Below are 15,146 nucleotides of genomic sequence, written 5' to 3' on the forward strand. Positions count from 1 at the left end.
TATAATATTCAATATTATATCATATAAAATCACATTAGGACACAGTTTGCTGGCTGGGAATAATCTAGAAGCGAAATATGGAACATAGCATCGTCTGTTCCTGCACAGCAATAATACCTCCCTACCCCAAGATTTCCTGGCGCTGGAAATAAATATAACCCCCTCCCCATCATTTATCTACATGGTACAATGAGATACCTGATCATCCCATCCCCGGGGCTTCTGAGCAGCTCAGTCCTTGCAAGGTGGAATACTTGAATAATAATGATGCCGCTGCTCACCCTGCCCCCCCCCACACCTGTTCTCACCTTTGGGGGAGCCTTCTGTGCCCCCCCAGCCTTACCTCCTTCTCAGCAGGATCAAGGCAATCCGCCCGGCGTCTCTCCCTTCAGAAGATGCTGCTCGGCTACTGGGGGAAGCTGCTGCGTCTGGCTGCCTTGGGCTGGGTGGGTTGGGGGGGCTGCCAGGCGTGTCCCTCTCCCCTCCTTTCTTGCTGCAATGCAGCCCCTCCTGGAAGGAGATTTCACTGGTGGGTGGGTCCTTCCCCCCCTATCCGCAGCCCAGCCAATGAATCAGCTGCAAGGGCTATTTCCAGGGAAGGAAGGATGGGGACCTGGAGGGGAGGAGGGGGAGGGCTTGGAGGGGGGGTCACGTCTAAGAGGGGGAGTGGGAGAGGGGCTGGGGGGGGGGAGTGAGGTCTCTGGGGAAGGAGGCATTGATTGCATTGGCTTCCAATCAGAAACAAGAATAGGGGGAGGTAGGGGAAAGGGTGGTGGGCAGCTGGTTTACCCTCTCCCACAAAGGAAGCGGGGCTCACCTGCGAATCTGGCAGGCTCCTGGTTCTCTCAGTGGGGAAAAAAAAAATTAGCCTGTGGAACTCCCTGCTACCCAGTGTGCGAGTTCAATAGCTTTGGGGGTGGAGATGGAGGTGGGTGGTTACTCAACCCACTTAACGCCCGTCTCTGAACAGAAACGCGGGGCTCAATTGTGGTCCTAAGTCGAGGTCTAACAGCCCCCCCTCCCAAGATGCCTCTGGGGAGCCCCCCTGCCTGGCGGGGCTGATTCGGTTCCTAAAAAAATGTGTCATGACAGACACACTCCCTGCTTTGAGGCTGGGCTGCCCAACAAGAGATTTGAATAGCAGAGCTGGAGGGGGGACCCCCCGGAGGTCATCTAGTCCAACCCCCTGCTCAAGCAGGAGACCCAAACACCACCATTTCAGACAAAGAGCGGTCCAGTCTCTTCTTTAAAAAAAAAACCCCATCTCATTATCCCAGCCTCCCTGCCCCAAAGCCACGTTTAGCAGACTGGGCAAACTGGGTACTGTGCCAGCCAGGATACCCCTCCCCCCTCCCGCAGCCCCGCCTCTTGGCACAGCGGCATGGGGAGGGGGGGTGGGCACCGCCAGCCAACCCCCACGGAACCTCCAGCCTCTGAAGTCTCCCCGCCGAGGGGCTGCAATGCCCAGAGATTGCCAAGAGTTGGCAGCAGCCGCTCCAAGGACGGCTGTGGGTTGAATCATCGCGGGGTGTGTGGTGGTGGTGGAGGCGGGTGGGGAGGCGGTGTCCCTCGGCCTGCCTGTTGCAACCCTTCGCAGCGCTTCCTCCTCCTCCTCCTTCTACCAGCGGCAGCGGGAGGGCGGAGGAGCCGCGCGGAGCTTGGTTTCCCACGGAAAGAAAACTTTCCATGTTTGTTTGCTGGTGCGCTCGGAGGAGGAGGAGGCACCGCCGAGGGAGAAGGAGCCGCCCCGGGACCCCCAGGTGGGCAGGTAAGGGGAGAGAGGGGCGCTCTGGGTCTGGGGGGGCGGGGGAGCAGCCTGGTGGGCAGGGAGACCCTCGCCCGCTTTTTGCCTCGCCGCCTTCTCGGGGTTTCAAACTTCTTCCAAACTTTGCGCAAAACTTTTTCCCGACCTCTCCGTTCTTTTCTCTTTCTCTCTCTTCGAAAAGTTCAGGTGAGTTGCGGTTTCTTCTCCAGCCCCGGAGGTTTCTCACGACCCCCCCTGTCCCCCCCCCCTCGCCTCTTTGGCCCAGGCACGTTTTGCCAGATAAAACAAACAAAAGGCTATTTTCACCCCCTTTTTTTCCTGGGTTTGGAATGGCGTCTCCTTTGCCCAGACTGGCACTTTTTAAAGAGGGGGGGGGGGAGAGAAAAAACCCGTCCCATTGATTCAGGGCAAGAGGTTTGGGTGTGAACCCTGCGCTGCGTTTCTTCCCTTCTTCCTGCGGCGGGGAAGAAAGGCTCCATTCATGGCTCTCTTTCCACGCGAAGATCTAAAGTGGCTTTTTTGTTTTTTAAACTCTCGGGCACTTCAGGGAGGGGGGCAAGAACGGTTCGAATCTCTCAGCTGAAGAAATGGGGGGAGAGGAAGATGCCGGAAAAAGAGGATGTTTCTCTCCCTCAAGACTCCAAAAAAAAAAATCCCCATACTTTAATTTTCTCTTCCCCTGTCGCCAACCGGCTGGGGCCAGTGGCACTTGGGCAAAATGAAACCCAGCTGGCTTTGAGAAATGCCAACCCAACCCCCCAGCACTGGGGCAGCATGGAAAACCCAGTGACTACCTGAAAAAGCCTTGTTGGCCTTCAAGTGGGCTTGATGTGTGTGTGTGGGGGGGTGATTCTGTGCCAGAGGGAGAGGCTGGTTGAATTTTTAAAAATCTCATATTTTCCTCTCCCTAACGGACAGTTCTTAACGGCTGGGAAGCACACTTGGGCCCCGCGGATGTGGAGGATGGGCCCTGTGGGTCCCTCCAGGAGACCCTCGGGTTGGGGACGTCGAGTGACACCTCCCCCCTCCCTTGGACACCCTCCTTTCTGGTTTGAAAAGTTTGGTGGCGTGAATGCAACTTTCATCCCTTCTTGATTACAATTGTGATGTGTGCATTGTTCTGTTGTTTCAGAAAGGACCTATATTTGTGTTAGGGGGAGCCTACCCCCCAGCCCCTCCTGCCCTCTCCTTCCCCCCCCCAAACATCTGTCTTTCACCTCTCTTAGAAGTCTTGCAAAATTCTCCAAAGGAAGTTTAATTTTCTGCTTAACCCTTCCGTCCTTCCCTTCCCCGCCCCCCCTCTGCATTTCCTTTTTACGGCTCTGAGTCAGAAGCCGCCCCATTGTTCAGCTCTAGGAAGTCTTCAGGGCCCCACAGGCCTTCTTAGGCAGCCCACCCCCTAACCCCCACCCCTGTCGACCCCTCAAACCAGCTTCCCTCCATCTGAAGCCTTGTTTTGAGGATGGCTGGACACACCTACGGTGTTCGTGAGTTGGCCACAAATCGAATTTTTTTTAAGAAAATAAAAGAATTAAAAATAATCCCTGCATTTTTACAAGTGGAGAAAGCCAGGGACATTATCCTGAGAAATTTAGATTTTCGAAAGAATAGATTTAAAAAGAAAAACACGTATTGTTTTGGCACTGAAGAAGGCAAGCTTTATAGGGACAGATCCACAGCTGTGGCCAGAATTGTGGGAATCTTTTTTTTGGGGGGGAGAAGTGTGTTTTTGAGGTTTGATGGCTAATTAACACCGCTTTCTTTTAGTAGTGCCATAAAATTATATATCAGTGGAAAGACCATTTAATCAAGAATGTAATGCAATAACTTGTATGAAGGATCTGCTATGAGAATAGCAGTTATGAAGAAGAAAGGTGAATCACGTAGAAAAAATAAAGAAATATACAAAACAGTTAATACTTAATTGGGTAACCTTTTGCAAGAATTACAACGTCTTCCCGTGGAGTGAACCAAGTCTTTTAGTCCCGCAGCTTATAAGGTGAAACCAAGATTAAATGATTGCTTCTGTTAACTGGATTTTATTGCTGGCTAACGCAGTTCTTTAGTCCGCTCCATAGATTTTTAATGGGGGGAAGGTCTGGGATATTCCTAGGCCATTCCAGCAGTGGAATACGATTTAACATTTAACATTTTATTAAGACTTATAGGCCGCCCTTCTCCCTGAGGGGACTCAGGGCAGCTTACAATCACAAAGGGAAGGGTGTGCAGTAACAAGAGACAAACAATAAGTGGCCAAAAATAAAATGGAAAACCACAACATGCATTCAACAATCAACACTCGGGCGGGTAAATTTGAAACCTATCCCCAGGCCTGATTATCTTGAAACTCCCCCCCCCCAAAGAAGTGGGTGTTATTAGCCATCAAACCTCAAAAATATACTTGTTCCAAAAGGTTTCTGCAATTTTGGCCACTACTGTAAGGAGAGGATAGTTAGCGCTGATGTTAACACATGCTTGGACACTCCAAACACCGCCTAGGAGAACTCAAGAGTTCTGGCTTAGACAAACCATGATTTCTAGCTTAGCGTGTCGGACAGTTCTAGCCCACTGCTGGTGGCGAGGACCCCCCCTACGCTCACGAGCCACAGGCAGACCTGGCTTGTGGTGGGATGGAGGCTTGCAGGAAGCCCCAGGATTCAGTGAGAAAATTTAGCAGCTCTTCTCTGGAGCCGCCGAGGAAAGATGGTGGTGTTGCCTGTGGTGACATCACCAGGGGGCAAAGATGACTTGGCCGGGCGGCTGCTGGGAGGGCCAAGACGGCTGACAATCCTTTCTTCTGTGCAAGGAGGAAATCCCGCCCCCCCCCCCCGGCCGCCCAGATGGGATTCAAGGCCCTTTTCCTTCTGAGCTTCAGATCTTCCTCTCTCCGCTCCTCTTCCTTGCTGCAACACTGGATCCTTTTGTTCGGGGCGCAGGAGGGAGGCCGTGCGCTTCCTGGCCAGAGGGGCGAACGGGAGCCCAACCTCTCGGTGCTGGATGCTGCTCGGCTGGCAGAAAAACCAGCCTTGCTTAAATCGGAGGAGGAGGAGGACTGTGGGGTCCTTGGTGCTCTCTGAGGAGGGGGAGGAAGAGGAGGAGGAGGAGAAGAAGAAGGAGGAGGAGGAGGACTGTGGGGTTCTTGGTGCTCTCTGAGGAGGGGGAGGAGGAGGAGAAGAAGAAGGAGGAGGAGGACGATGACTGTGGGGTCCTTGGTGCTCTCTGAGGAGGAGGAGGAGGAGGAGGAGGAGAAGAAGAAGAAGAACAACAACAACAACAACAACAACCAGGGATGTTGGCACGGCTTCATTCTCCACCTGGCGGGAAAGTCTTGGAGATGCCCAGGTTACGTGGCTGCACCCGCCGGGCCGGGCCTGCGAGTTTATTTTTCATTTGGGGGTCTTTATTCCGTGCCAGCAAACGAAGAGGCAAAGGTCGATATTTGCAGGTGAACTGCCTCCTGACATGGAGGTTCTACATTCGCACCTCGGTCCAGCGGGAGGCTCCCGGCAGCCAGTTGGCCTCCAGCCCGTGTGGGGAAAATGAGCCTTCGGAAGGGATCCTGGCATCTGACAATGGGGCTGGGGAAACCGTCCATCAATCTGGGGGAAACAATAACTCCAGGCCGAGCTACGGGGAAGGAAGCCTCCTCAGGAGCGCCACAAAAACCTTACACGGCCCTTGGTATTCCTTGTTTTTCCCCAGAGCAAATGCAGATAAATATTGTCCATCTCAAATCTTGAGCCTCTTCTGAATATTCGTCCCGTGCCAGGCTTTGGCATCTGGCTGCAGCTGGATCTTCTCCCGAACCTGGGTGGCATTGTGGAGCTGGCAGCAGATTCGGACAGTGGGGAGGTTGGGAAGGGTCAGTCCTGGAGTCTGGGGGAGGCTCTGGTGAGGGCTCTGCGTCGGAGGCAGAGAGGGGGCCAGGGCCGTATGCCAGTTATCAGCTGCCTTCGGAGTCAGACATCAGTGAGGCAGAAGAACAGCTGGAGCCTGTTCCCAGAGTGGCCGGACACGAAGGGAAGAGCTAAAGAACAGGGGTCGACCTTGGAGGAAGGCCACAGGTGGACGGTGAATGGCCCCTCCCAGAGGACATAAAAGAGGAGCGAAAGGGGAGTGGAGTTTGCAGGAGATTATTAGTTTGCTTCATTGGTTCGTGACTCTCCAAGTTCTGCAGAGATCAGCCTGGCATCTCTCCAAGCCTGATAAGGTCTGTGACCGTAAATCCTCCCTTGAAAGACTTCGTTGGAGGTGAAAGGGGCCTTTCTCGTCACCAGCTTCCGCTGGTCAATCCTGTTTCCTTGGCTGAGAAGTCGCTCTGCCCCGGCCTTCCTAGCACACTCCAGTTCCCATCATCCCCATCGGTGGCTCAGGAGCATCAGCTCTGGTGGAGAAAATGTTTTGCAACTCGCCTCTGAGTAAGGGCCAGGTTTGGGGAAAGAAAATGGATTCATCTACAGGGATGCCTTGAAGGCAACAGCTTTCGAAGGAGATATGCAGAGCGATGGGGAGGAGGATGTGTGGGGCTGGGTGCTCTGAGCTATTGAGGCTGTGGGGAGGGGATGATGGTGCCCCGAAGCCGGAGAAAAGGGGGCTGCTGTCCTGATGGGGAATATTGCTTAGATGGGGGCAAGATTTTCCCTCGGTCTCCTGACCCCAAAGCAGGAGAAATGGATCGAAACAGCCCTCCTTGATTGCTCCAGGAGGCGAGTGTGGGACCTGATTCGCGGATGGGAGGCCACCAGGAGATGCCCGGCTTGTGGCTGAGGCCTGGAAGCTGTATAAAAACACCCCAAAATGCAGTTGTGGCCAACTTCCTCTCCGCCGCTGTCAAAGAAAACCCTCAGAAGTGGTGAATCACGGCGGTTAGCAAACCCTGGGTTTTTATCTGGCAGGAATTCGACATTTTCTGGATGTCTGCCTGGTCATTCATTAACTTTTGATTTTTGGCTCCGACTCCGAAGTCATTGCGGGTTCAAAACAGTGGATCAAACACGGAACTTTTCATCCCAGCTCGACACCCAGAGACACTGGCGTGAGTTTGCACACGGCCCGTGTTTGCACCTGACCGGCTGCCGTGTGCAGGGAGATTTTTGCCGGATGGCGATTTGATGCCATTTTCGAGGACATGCAAAATTAAAATTTAAGTTAAATTCAGAGGGAAGATGTTTTAAGAGGTGGGGGGGGAGAATGATGGAAGAGGATCTCTCTGGAGCTGCATCCTGAAGATTCACCAGGAGGGGAGACCTCGGTAGTCGGGAGTCCTGGTTTCTACGTGGAAAGGATACCACCAGGTGAAGCCAGGGAAGGAAAACAGGCTTCAGAAGAGGCAAAAACACGCCAGGAAATTAGGGGAAGCCACTCTTCTCACACAGGCATGGCCATCCCAGGTCATTTTCAGGTCTCACATGGGGAGGATGGGACCTGTAGTCCCAAGCCCCCAGTTGCAGGTAGCCACCTTCTGGAGCAACGCGCTTGTTCATTGATCGAAGGAAGCCATCTTCGTCCCCTGCCCCCCCCCCCAAGTGGTGTCAGGGGCACACGGCTAGCCCGCCCTCCCCACTTTCCACTTCTGGACCCCTCGTCCCCTTCCCCTCTCTGCCCGGAGGGCGGGGAAGCTCTGGGAATGTTCTTTTTCCTGCTTTCTCGGCGGTTCCACCTGGCGCAGGTGGGCAGGTTAGTCAAGGATGAGTCAATCCTCACCGTTCCTCCACCGACGGAGTCTGGGGCAGGCTCGGTCTTGCCCCGTGCCTCTGCCCCCCAACGCCCAAGACGGTTATTTCGCTCCGGCTGCAACGCGGCAGAAAACGGGCGGAGGAAAATCTCTACAAATTTGCACAGGTGTGTGCAAGCAGGATTCCCCTCCCTGCCCATCCTCCGCCCCGCCCCCCCGGGCCAGAAACAGATCCCTTATTGGGCCGCTCTCTTCCAGGCCCTGTGCAGTTCATTTAGTAGCCGTTCGAACTTACGACGGCGCTGAAAAAAAAGGGACCCGGGGTGGTTTTTCACACTTACGACCGTCGCAGGATCCAGACACTTGGCAACTGGCGAGTACTTACGACGGTTGCAGACGGTCCCTGGGGTGACGGGATCCCACTTTTGCGACCTTCTAACCGGCCAAGTCAACTGGGGGAAGAAGCCGCTTAACAACCGCGTGACTAACTTAACAACGGCGGCGACTTGCTTAGCGACGGCGGCAAGAAAGGGTCTGTGTTCCTTTCAGAATTATGGGTAGTCCTCAACGTAGGACCAAAATCGGGACCGGAGGCTTCCGTCATGAAGTGAAGCAATGGTTAGAATGTCTTTTTTTGATTGGATTATTTTCTCGGTCGCCGTTATTTAAGTTTAAAAAGCACATGGCAAGTTCGCCAGTGACGGGGGGTCCTGAACTCTCATTGACCTTGTTAAAAGCCGGGTGGGAAGGTCGTAATGACGTAACAGTCTTTGGGAAGCCCCCTCCCCAACCCTCACCCACCCCAGCAGCCCAGCCCAGCCGTGTCTCTCGGTTCGGTGAGTCACTTTTTTCTGGCAGGGAGGCTGTTTGGCCACAAACTTTAATCCCGCGCTCCCATCGTGACTCTCGCCTCAGACGGGGTGTGTGGGGGGGTCTCATCAGCTGAGGGGCGTGGGAGGTGGGGGGGCTGGCAGCAGACCGTCCCACGTGGTGGAAAATCCCATTTGGCTCTCTGCAGGGAGATCCTTTTGGGGGAAAACCACTCCTGCTGAATGCAGAAGAACGGTGCTGGAAGGGACCTTGGAGGTCTTCTAGTCCAGCCCCCCCCCCCATCCAGGCAGGAAGCCCTATTCCATTTCAGACAACTGCCTGTCCAGCCTCCCCTTAAAAGCATCCAGTTGTTGGAGCAACCACAACTTCTGGTGGCAAGCGGTTCCACGGGTTAATTGTCCTCGGCTGTCTTAGCAACCCCAGATTGCTTCTCTCCTTGATGAGTTTCCATCCGTGGCTCCTTTTCCTGCTTTGGAAAATAAGTTGACCTCCTCCTCTTTGGAGCAGCCCCTCAAATACTAGAAGATGCTATCATGCCACCCCCCTAGTCCTCAAACTTGCCAGCTTGGATAGGAGACCACCAGGAGTTTTCAGGGACGGAGGCTAAGCTGGAAGGTTGCAAAAGCATTCGGGGGGAAACGTATCGGCCAGGCGCTTCGGTGTTTGCTGCTAGGAAACCGTGTTTTGAGTGGGTGCCACTTGAGTTCCTTCCTCCAGCTGGGAGGGTCAGTCTTCATGCCCTCAAGGGCACCCCCCCCTCCAATCTTAGCAGTAGCCTCAGCAAGGCCTGTCTTTCCAGATCTCTGGCAAACTGAGATTCCCAAGAAGTTGTCGTCACTTTTCACAGACACACGGAGACAGAAATAAGGTGTGAACAGGTGACCTTCGAGAGGACTTTCCGGCAAGGTTACTCAGAAGGAGGAAGTGTGTGTTTTGTGTTTGTGTGATTTTCTCTCTCTCTCTCTCTCTGTCTGCTTCTATGGAAACTCTTTGTGGTTTCCTGTTATCTGAAATGATTTTTTTTTTAAAGCAACTATTCCTCCTCTTGCCCTCTCCCCCCTCCTCCTCCTCCGTCTAGCCTTAAAACCTTGCGAGAGGAAATTGAGGCAGGGCTGCAACCCGCAGGGTGACGGGGACGCATTTCGAAAGAGAGAAGCTGGTGGGGGGGGATCCGTGGGCATCTTTCCCCGAAGCTCTTTGCAGACGTAGGCAGGAGAATCAGCTGCGTCTGGGGCCTTTCCTGCCTGTGGAGGAGGAGGAGGAGGAGTGGTCAGTCTCTCCGTCCTCTTCCTGACCCTCCCAGAGGTTGTGGGGCAAGGGCATTGCGGCCCCACTGAGCTCAGCCGGCTGCCCTTTCCCCAGGGGTGTAAGGGGGGGGGGGAGAGAAATCTGCTTCTTGTTGATGTTTCCATTTTCTCCTTCCTCTTCTCCTTTCCTCCAGTTTTTACTTCACCCCGCTTCTTCCTCCTCCGTCCTCTTCCTCCTTTCCTCTAATATGTATTTAACCCTGTTTCCCCCAGTCCCCCCTCCTCCTCCTCCCTTTCGTTCCCCTAATCTTTTTGTTTATTTTATTTTTACTGTCATTTATTCTCTGACATACAGATTATAGATATACATTCACATAGTTATTCTTTTTCTTTGCCATTCTTATATTATTATTATTCCATTCCTCCTCCATCCTCTTCCTCCTTTCCTCTAATATGTATTTAACCCTGTTTCTCCCAGTCCCTCCTCCTCCTCCTCCCTTTCGTTCCCCTAATCTTTTTGTTTATTTATTTTTTTATTTATTCTCTGACATACAGATTATAGATATACATTCACATAGTTATTCTTTTTCTTTGCCATCCTTGCATTATTATTATTCCATTTGGAAGGTTGTAAGGTATAGTTTGAAATGCTTTGTTTACCATCCTTCGCACCTGCTAAGACACCACCTTGTTTTCTCTTTCTTTTCTTTTCTCCCTCCCTTCCTTCCTTCTCTACTTCCTTCCTTCCTCCTCTCCATCCCCTTTTTCCTTACCTCTTCCCTACCCCTACCTTTTTTCTTCTCCTTCCTACCTTCTCTCCTTCTCTTTCTTTCTCTTCCTCCCTCCTCTTCTTTTTTCTCTCCCTTCCACCCACTTTCCCTTACCTCTTTCTTCTTCCCTTACCTCTCCTCCACACTTCTTCGTCCTCTCCTACTTTCTCTCCTCCTCTTCCTCTCTCTTCTACCCTCCACTCCTTTCCTTTCCTTCGCCCCTCCATTCTCTACTTCCTTCCTCCCCTCCTTCCCTTCCTTCTTCCCTTCCTTTCTTTTTCTATTGTTATAGGTGTCTCTTTCAGATCCCAGTTCATGTTTTCTTGGGGATGGCATTTCCACACACCCAACTTTGTTTCATATCCCTTCCTTTTTTCTTTAGGATTCTACAGTCTGTCTTCCAGCTATCGTCCTGATTTGAATTCACAAATCTTGACCCTAATCTTTACTCAATTGTCATTCTCTCTTCTCCTCTTCTTCCAAAGGTTTTTCTCAACCATCGGCACCCGAATCAGTTTCCTGGCCATCCGAAGGTCACTCTCACCCAGAGTGCCACACGGCCGGCTCACCCCCACCCTCCACCCGGCATCTCTGGCTGGACAAGAGGTCCCAACCACCCGTCCTCCAGTCCTTGGCACCCACCAGGCAGAAAGCTGGAAGCGACGTTAACCATGAGTGATTTTTGGCACAAGCTGGGCTGCTGCGTGGTGGAGAAAGCACAGCCGGTGAGTTCTGCTTCCGGCCACTATCGGCTTCCAGGGATAGGGCACGGAGGTGCCAGCTGGGGTTGGCGAGGTCTTCCCTTCCTCCCCTCACTGAATGTCCCCATGTTCCATCTTCCGCAGCAGCAGCGGAAAAGACGGCGGATCGACCGAAGCATGATAGGCGAGCCTATGAATTTCGTCCACCTCACGCACATCGGCTCTGGGGACATGGTGAACGAGGGCCTCCCCGCCGTGGTACGGATTTGCTCCACTCGGCTTCCAGGGATGTTGCTGAGCCTTCAAGATGAGAACAGGGAGAGGGGGGGTCCCTATTACACCCCGGGAGGCATATTTATAACCCCAGAGTTCAGACATGCTCCGAGCTCCCTTTGCCAAGAGACCAGCTTTAATTGGCGCCCAAAATATTGACGGCTGGATATTCTCCCCTTGCGGAATTTACTTTCCAATGGGTCGGGGGGGCTCTTCGGAGCTGTACACCTGGGAGAGTACCGTACAGGTAGTCCTCGTCTTACGACCACAGTTGCTTTTGCTACTTCACTGGTGAAGTGAATTTTGCTTTTTCCTTTTGCAATTTTCCTTGCCACGGCTGTTAAGCGAATCAACGCGGTTTTGTTAAATGAGCCACAGGGTTGTTCAGTGAATCTGGCTTCCCCGTTGACCTGGCTTGTCGGAAGGCTGCAAAAGGGGATCACGGGGGAACCCCACACACACCCACACCCGGGGGATGCTGCACCTGTCATAAATACGAGTCAGCAGCGGCCAAGCAATTGAGGGCCGTGGGGGATGGTGCCAATGTGAAAAGCATTCCTAAGTCACTTCTTTCAGTGCCCATGGTTGACTTCGAACGGCCACCAAATAAGTGGAGGACTACATGTAATCAGAAACGCCCCGAAGGTAGAAAGCTAGCTGCTGAGATGGAAATGTTTTTTTCCCCCTGAAGTGCTAGATTTCTAAGTGCAGGGAGCCCGGTTCAAAAGCTGTGAGGCATCGTAGATATTGAGGAAGGGTCTTCATTCTCTCTCGCTTTTCTCTCCCCTCTTTTCTGCAGTCAGGAGCCGTCCAGGAAATGCGGTCCAAATGCGGGCGAGAAAGACCTTGGAGCAATTCCCACATTTTATAACCTTGTGCCGCTCCTCCCCTCCTCCTTTTCCCTGTAAGTGTTGCACGAATGGCAAAGAAAAAACCCCTCGGTAACTGTTCAATGAGGACTAGCCACTTGATTTGCAACGGGGCCTCGTTCCCAGCCTGGGCCTGCAAAAGGTACCACCGAGGTTTACGTCAACCCGAAGTATGGGGAGAATTTTAAAAAAATAAAATAACATTTTTTATCCAGTTAGTCTTGATGTGTTCATGTTTGAACTATATTTTTTAACCTGTTTTATAACTTGCAAAAGTCACCTTGTAAGGGACGGTGTAAAAATTTAGTACAATAAAATAATAAGTGATCGTTGACAGGAGCAGCGGTGGGCAGAAAGTTAAGATATTTTTAGGGATCCATTTTGATCCAGTCCAGGAGATCTTTTAAATCCCCATCGTGCTTCGGGGCAGCTCCCTGTGAGGCTGGTCCAAATGTTGCTCTCTTCCCCTTTCATAATTGTACCTTATTGCCAACGCAGAGGGATAAAAGCTTTCATGTTTACCCCTCCTCCTCTCTTTCCTTCTTGTCTTACAGGAGAATTAATTACAAAAATAACCTTCAGAGGGAAAAAAAGAAAAGAAAGAAACTCATCTCTGCCTCACTTGAATTTCCTGTCCGGTCTTGTCGAAATGGGTTGCCAAACTCAAAACCGTTGAGCAAAATAATCACCGCGTAACTTATACTTTAAAATATATATATATATATATATTGTCCATCACTCTGCACATGCCCAGGTGACTGTTCTTTTTCCTGGCACTGTTCGCTCTGCAGAACAGACACACACACACCTTGGCAAGGAAAGCGGGCACCATCTGGGCAAACCTTGCAGAGAATAGTAGCTTCCTCAACCGGGATTGATCCGCCACACTTCCATGATAAGAAATAATCAATGCGTTTTGGTTCCTTCGCAAACGGGGAAAAAAAACCCATCAGACCGGATGAATTATTCATGGTGTTTTTGCCAAAGTTTCTCCACTGGATTTTATTCTTAAAGGACGTGTGTCCTGGCCACGAGGCGAGACGTTTGGGGTGGCCAGGATTATCCCTCCAAAGGGAGGATGGCAAATCTCATTCCGGACTCCTCGCAGAAACCCCCAGGCCGAGGGTGCTAAAACAGGGTGGGCACCCTTCCTGCTATCAGCCAGTGGGTGCCAATTCCAGGAAGCAGAGTTCAAATACCAACAGCAGTTCGGTGCTTGTGATGTTGTTATTATTATTATTATCATCATCATCATCATCATTCTGGTTTGTCGCAGATTCTGGATTTGGCGTTCTTTGCCCACTTATCAAACCTATTTGCTGCCTATCTCGCCGTTCGGAGTGACTCTTGAGCATCTTTTATCCTCGCAAAACTTTCGGTCCTGAATCGACCGCCCCTCTGCTCTTTGCACAAAAATGGGGATCCGGAGAAATCCACCCCTCGCGAAGGTGGCGAAGGTATCTCTGGGTCCAGAGACACGTTGAGGGCCTCCGTGGCTCAAACTCCCGCAAGCCAGGAGGAATTCGCTCTCAGCTCCCTTTCTTTGTGGATTGAAGCCTCTCACCCAAGAGCAACCGAGGACCGGGGCCAAACTGCAACCAGGATCAACCAGATCCCTGCAAGCTTGTAAAAGGGGGCTGGAGAGAATCTCACACGGAGACTGTTCGGCCCGGAGGAAGCCCAGCGGCTGGCCCTCATCCGAAAGTCCCTCCTCTGTTTGATCCTGGATTATGTGGTTCTTTCCTCCAGCCAGACCTGTGTTAAAAATGTGGAGGCCGCGGCGTGGAAATCCTGCTTCCGATACTTGTTTCCCAGGTTCGATTCTCCTGCGCTCCCCTTCACGCTCAACGAGGGAGACCTGGTTTTTAAAAACGAGGCACCCCGAGAGCCAAAACGAGACTTTTAGACGGTCCGGCCTGGAGGAGGAGAAAAATACATTTCAAATTCCAGGGTCAGCTTTTTCAGCATCCTGCGCACTTGAGGTTGTGGAAGGTTTCTCCGCCCGCTGTTGGATTTCTTCCTTCTCTTTCTGAAACTGGAGTTGCAGCCCACATGACGCCGTCCGGCTGACCCTGGGTATCCCGAGTGGATGCTCACTGCAACAAAATCCTCTCTTCTGTTGTGTCTTTAGCTCCATCCAGTCGCCCCGTGCCCCAAATTAAGGGATTGCAGGTTTGGGAAAAAGGGATTTTGTGTATGTGTGTTTCTTGTCTTCCTTGCAAAGCAGGCCAGCTCTGAAGGGGAAACCTTCAGCAGCCAATAAACTCTCCCCCCACCCTTATTTTCCCACAGGCGCGAGAACAACTAGGTGTAAAATTAAACGTCTCCATTTTTCTCCCCTTTGTTTCCCTGTGCCTGCTGGCCGAGCGAAAGTTAGATTTCCAAGTAGAACAGCTGTTTGGCAACCAATTTTTTTCCCCTAATCTTCGGGGCTTTAGGATTGCAACGTCCAGCCTTCCTACATGTTGGCAGTGGATGAGGGGATCTGTAGTTTAACTTACCTGAAAAGCATCTTTCTTTCTTTTTTTCCCCCCACTCCAAACATTTAGCTGATGGGTCGATGTTTCAAAAATACACGCACGCACACATAGAGCTTTGGGCATGTATATTATTATCCCCCCCCCCAATTCCCAGCTGGTCTGGGGTTAAAAGCGATTGCTTGGTGGGGACGGGGGGGGGGGGAAGAATAGCTGGACTGTTCGGCTGTCTTTTTATTTGCCAGAAAAACCCATCATCTTTTTTGCAAACAAGAAAATGATCATGTTTGTATGTGTCTGAAGGGAGGAAGAAAATATATATTATTTGAATATAATGTTGCAATTGAGACAGTGAAATCTGGGAGAAAGGCAGAGCTGTGTATTGTGCTGGCATGGTCTTTCTTTTAAGCAAAAAAATAAAAATATCCACCCTGTTTTCTAGGTTAAATGCAACAGAAGAATTACGCAATCCATTTCTGGCATGTTTCTCCCTTGTTTGCACAGAGTGTATTGTATGCTTGGAAAAGACAGAATTAAAC

The 15,146-nt window shown here is 51.7% G+C and overlaps 1 protein-coding gene across 2 annotated transcripts; it reads left to right on the top strand.

Annotated features, from left to right (window-relative positions):
* Positions 1-1,595: 1,595 nt before the first annotated feature.
* Positions 1,596-15,024, top strand: CDC42SE1 (CDC42 small effector 1). Of its 2 annotated transcripts, XM_032233999.1 has the most exons (5): positions 1,596-1,760; positions 10,773-11,012; positions 11,133-11,246; positions 12,061-12,165; positions 12,685-15,024. In XM_032233999.1, the coding sequence occupies exons 2-4, from the start codon at positions 10,959-10,961 to the stop codon at positions 12,130-12,132; spliced, it is 240 nt and encodes a 79-aa protein (XP_032089890.1). In that variant the 5' UTR covers positions 1,596-1,760; positions 10,773-10,958; the 3' UTR covers positions 12,133-12,165; positions 12,685-15,024. The 2 variants fall into 2 exon arrangements, with proteins under 2 accessions (XP_032089890.1, XP_032089889.1); XM_032233998.1 differs by lacking the exon at positions 1,596-1,760 and having other exon boundaries at positions 10,875-11,012; positions 11,136-11,246.
* Positions 15,025-15,146: the final 122 nt, after the last annotated feature.

The sequence above is a fragment of the Thamnophis elegans genome, chromosome 17 (genome assembly GCF_009769535.1).
Source record: "Thamnophis elegans isolate rThaEle1 chromosome 17, rThaEle1.pri, whole genome shotgun sequence".
NCBI lineage: Eukaryota > Metazoa > Chordata > Lepidosauria > Squamata > Colubridae > Thamnophis > Thamnophis elegans.

Bases quoted from the DNA above. Each gene is read 5' to 3' on its own strand.
- CDC42SE1 (XM_032233999.1), top strand. From the start codon at position 10,959: ATGAGTGATTTTTGGCACAAGCTGGGCTGCTGCGTGGTGGAGAAAGCA. The intron at 11,013-11,132 runs GTGAGTTCTGCT...CATCTTCCGCAG, and splicing joins TGGTGGAGAAAGCACAGCCG to CAGCAGCGGAAAAGACGGCG. The intron at 11,247-12,060 runs GTACGGATTTGC...TCTTTTCTGCAG, and splicing joins ACGAGGGCCTCCCCGCCGTG to TCAGGAGCCGTCCAGGAAAT.